The sequence below is a fragment of the Cololabis saira genome, chromosome 10 (genome assembly GCF_033807715.1).
Source record: "Cololabis saira isolate AMF1-May2022 chromosome 10, fColSai1.1, whole genome shotgun sequence".
NCBI lineage: Eukaryota > Metazoa > Chordata > Actinopteri > Beloniformes > Belonidae > Cololabis > Cololabis saira.
The window spans coordinates 7096588-7101491 of NC_084596.1; the positions used below are offsets into that span (position 1 = coordinate 7096588).

A 4904-nucleotide genomic window follows, 5' to 3' on the forward strand; every position below is an offset into this window, starting at 1 on the left:
AGCCCCACAATACGGTTTGATGTACATGTACGAAAATCAGTACACACCTGTATCATGGCGCAACTTAAAGAAAAGTCTCTTGGCGCCATGGCCGAAACTGAACAGGAAGTCGGCCATTTTGAATTGTTCGTGTAATTTTGGCGCAATTGCCATTCCTTCGGCAGTTAATACGGCCCGAACCGTAACGTGCACCCAGGTGTGTTATACATCAAAATGTGCGTCTCCATCCTACGACTACATTACTTTTCTCAGTCAAAAGCGTTACCGTGGCGATGCTAGACGCCAAAAAGCGTGCCCACCTTCATCTGATTGGTCCATATTTGATAGTTCCCCAAAAGTCACCAAATTTTGCACCCAAGCCAGGCCTGGTGATAAATTTGATATTTCATGGTTTGCATTAATGGGCGTGGCCTAAAGGCTCAACAGCGCCCCCTAGAATACTATTATCTGCCATAACTTTTGAACGGTTTGACATAGAGAGTCGTGGGTGGTGTCATGGGACTCGGTTTTGAGTCCTTGAACATAATTGGTGCAAATTGGCCCCGCCCCTTCTTCTGATTGGTCAATATTTGATAGTCCCTATTCTCTGCCATTATTTTCGAATGGTTTGATATATAGAGTCGTGGGTGGTTTCATCCGCTAAATGTCCAGGCCTGAAGAATCTTCAAGTCATACAAGCTTCCACTGCAGCCTGAACGTGCACAAGGGTGCGAGGGCCCGTTCACCGCTGCTTGCAGCTTTAATTTTTCCTTTTTTCTCCATTTTAAAAGTCTTTTTTTTCCTACATATAAATCTATGTATATATCACGGGTGCTCTGGTTGCAGGAGGAGGTTGCCGTGGCGACGGCGCGGCCCGGAGCCCCGCACCGCTGGAGCTGGACGTCCCCCGTCCCGCTGGAGTGCGTCTCCCACTCCGTCCGGCTGAGCCGCCGCTACGACGGCGGAGCTCCGTGGGAGGAGACTCGGACGCTGCCCGGTGAGACGCTCAAGTCGCTCTTGCGCTGATTTCCTCTTCCTGATTCAGACGTCTGACGGCCCCCAGACCAATCGGTGGCCTGTATTGTGATGACGTCAGATCCAAGGCCGACTCAGCCACTTAGAACCTCGGCAGAAAAAGTATCTACTCTGCACGCCTCCACCCGTCTCGGCCCGTAGTGTAAAAGCGCAAGACGGGGGCGTGGCGTGCTGAGTAGGTACTTTTGACTTTTTTCTCTCAAAATGCATAATGAAAAAAATCTTCCTCTTCTAAAATATTATTTTTTATTTTTCTCCTGCCTGGCCCTAATACTTTTCCATTAATAGAGAAATAAGAGAAAAAAAAGATAAAAATGGAAAAAAAGATTTTTATTAATGGAAAAAAGAAAAAAAAGGAAAAAATATAAGAAAAAAAAGATTGTCATACATAGACAAAAAGAGGAAAAAAGTATAAGAAAAATAAGAAAAATGAAAAAATATATAAAAAAGAAAATTTTAATTAATACAAAAAAAGAAAAAAAGATTTTCATACAAAGAAAAGGAAAAAGCGAGGAAAAATACGTAGAAAAAAAGGAAAATTTTTAAAGGAAAATAGAAAAACTAAGCTTATATTTTTTTCTTTTTCATGTTCTTTTCCTTATTTATTTCCTTATGTATAAAAAGCTTCTTTTTGAATCTATTTCTTTCCTTTTTGCAGGGCGTGGCGGCTCCAGGGCCGCAGGCGTCTTCCCCCGGGACCAGATGTTCCGGGTGGGCAGCGAGGCCACGTTCTGCTGCGTCCCCGCCCCCGGGGAGACGTCCAGGGACATGTACGTGAGCGGAGACTACGCTGCCCCGCTCAGCACCACGCGGCTGGGGAATCGCAGCTACGCCCTCACCGTCCGCCTGGACCGGACATCGCCGCGCTGCGTCGACGTGAAGTGCAGGACGGACCGCAGGGAGTACGGAGCCTGCACCTTCATCTCTGGTGAGGCTAAAGAAAAATATATTTATATGTAAGAAAATAAACATTTTTAAAATGAGGAAAAAAGGAAAAAATATATTCATATGTAGGAAACAAATGATTTTAAATGGAGAAAAAAATAGGAAAAAAGAGGAAAAAATAAGAAGAAAAAATAGAAAAAAGGAGGACAAAAGAGGAGAGGAAAAAACACATAAAAATTAAGCTTTTTATACGTATAAACAAGAGAAAAAAGTGGAAAAAGAGGAAAACAATATATTTATATGTAAGAAAAAAAACTTTATACATAGAAAAAAGAGGGAAAAAAGAGGAAAAAAAAACTAAAAAGAGGAAAAAAAGAAGAGGATAAAAAAGAAAAAAAAGGAAAAAATAGGAAAAAAGGAGAAAAAAAGAGGAGAGGCAAAAATATATAAAAATGAAGCTTTTTATATGTGTAAACAGAGGAAAAAAGTGGAAAAAGAAGAAAAAAGGTCGAAAAAAAGAGGAAAACAATATATTTATATGTACGAAAAATAATTTTAAACAGAGAGAAAAAAAGAGGAAAAAATATATTTATATGTAAGAAAAAATACTTTTTATACATAGAAAAAAGAGGAAAAAAAGGAAAAAATAGGAAAAAAGAGGTAAAAAGGAGAAAAAATAAGAAAAAAGTAGATAAAAAGGTAAAAATATATTTATATGTAAGAAAAAAAGATTTTAAACAGAGAAAAAAAGAGGAAAAAAGGAAAAAAGAGGAGAGGAAAAGAAGATGAAAAAATAAAAAGTATAAGAATAAAAGCAGCTTTTCATTTATAAAAAAGGGAAACAGAAAAAAGTGAAAAATTATTATTATTATTAAAAATAAGCTTTTCATTAAAAGACAAAAAGAAAAGAAAAACAATGAAAAAGTACATAGAAAAAAAGGGAAATGGAAAAAAGGAGGAAAGAAAATGAAAAAAGAAAAAATATGTAAAAAAGGAAAAAAAGAAGAAATATATAAAAAAATGAAAAAATGAAATAAAAAGAAAAACTATAAGAAAAAAAGCAGCTTTTCAAATGTACTTTTGGTCAGGTAAAAGTAGTTTTCTTATAAAGTAGTTTTCTCCCAGAGCCCCCCCAGGACCGGGACCTGCAGTGTGAAACCAGGGACCTGGAGTCGGTTCTGTGCCGCTGGACTCCGGGCTGGGACTCGGACAGGACCGTCTACAGCCTCCTGGGCAGGTAAGAAAAACTACTACATTCAAGTTCTGCTTTCCTGTCTTTTTCTTTTTTTTTAACATATGAAAAGATTTTTCTTTTTTTACACTTCTTTTCTTTTTTCTGTATCAAAAACTTGTTTTTTTATGTATGAAGAGCTTTTTTTTCTCTTTCTTTTTCTATTTGAAAAGCTTTTTTCTTATCTTTTTTCCTTTTTTTTTAAATTTTATTTCTATTAATGAAAAGTTTATTTTTTTCTTTCTTTTTTCTATTGATGAAGGCTTCCTTATTTTCTTTTCTTTTTTCTTCTTTCATTCTCTCTTCCTCTGCTCTTTTTTAACCGCTTATAGGACCCTTGTAATGCAAGTCTTAAACGCTGAATTCCACCTTAACATCTGAATTCCACCCTAACAACTGAATTCCACCTTAACAGCTGAATTCCACCTTAACAACTGAATTCCACCTTAATAACTTAATTCCACCTTAACAACTGAATTCCACCTTAACATCTGAATTCCACCTTAACATCTGAATTCCACCTTAACAACTGAATTCCACCTTAACATCTGAATTCCACCTTAACAACTGAATTCCACCTTAACAACTGAATTCCACCTTAACAACTGAATTCCACCTTAACATCTGTATGCCACCTTAACAACTGAATTCCACCTTAATAACTTAATTCCACCTTAACAACTGAATTCCACCTTAACAACTGAATTCCACCTTAATAACTTAATTCCACCTTAACAACTGAATTCCACCTTAACATCTGAATTCCACCTTAACAACTGAATTCCACCTTAACATCTGTATTCCACCTTAACAACTGAATTCCACCTTAACATCTGAATTCCACCTTAACAACTGAATTCCACCTTAACATCTGAATTCCACCTTAACATCTGAATTCCACCTTAACAACTGAATTCCACCTTAACAACTGAATTCCACCTTAACAACTGAATTCCACCTTAACATCTGAATTCCACCTTAACATCTGAATTCCACCTTAACATCTGAATTCCACCTTAACGACTTAATTCCACCTTAACATCTGAATTCCACCTTAACAACTGAATTCCACCTTAACAACTGAATTCCACCTTAACAACTGAATTCCACCTTAACATCTGAATTCCACCTTAACAGCTGAATTCCACCTTAACGACTAAATTCCACCTTAACAGCTGAATTCCACCTTAACAGACGTTTATTTCCCTCCAGCCCGTGTGCCCCCCCGGTCGGCGGCCGCTGCTCCCAGGAGACGGACGTGGGCGTGGGCCGGCGGAACTGGACCCTGACGGCCCAGAATCCCCTGGGAACGCTGGTCCTGCGCGACGTAGCCGAGCTAGCCCAGCGAGGTAACGGCGGACAGACAGAGCAGCGTTTCTTGTTGTAACTAACGTGAATAACGGGGCCGTGTCAGTCCGCATGTACGCCCCGGTGGGCGTGGCCGCCGCCAGGGTGGACGCCCGCAGCGCTAGCCTGGCGTGGCGGTGGGCGGAGCCGCGCTACCGCAGCCTGGACCTCACCTGCCAGGTCAGCGCCGAGCACGGCCGAGGACCTAGCGTGGTAAGTTAGCGAACCCGGCCGTCCCCAGAAAACACAGAAAAAAGTATCGGGAAAAACTGAAAACATTTTTTCCCAAAAAACAGAAAAAAGTATACCCAAAGCAGGGTGGAAAGTATTGTTAATGATAATAATTTAATTTTTTGTTTTTCTGGATATTTTTTTCTGTTTTTCATGGTCATTTTTCTGTCCTGTTTTATTTTTCTGTTTTTCGCGA

General features: G+C 39.4%; 1 protein-coding gene across 1 annotated transcript in view; it reads left to right on the plus strand.

Moving 5' to 3' along the window:
* The window catches only part of LOC133452152 (leukemia inhibitory factor receptor-like), a 7238-nt gene extending 2539 nt beyond the window's left edge, over nt 1–4699 (plus strand). The window contains exons 3-7 of the mRNA XM_061731372.1: nt 826–976; nt 1673–1942; nt 3025–3136; nt 4343–4479; nt 4545–4699. Of these exons, the coding sequence (XP_061587356.1) occupies nt 826–976; nt 1673–1942; nt 3025–3136; nt 4343–4479; nt 4545–4699 (825 nt within the window). The remainder of the gene's footprint in view (nt 1–825; nt 977–1672; nt 1943–3024; nt 3137–4342; nt 4480–4544) is intronic.
* The last annotated feature ends 205 nt before the right edge of the window (nt 4700–4904 follow it).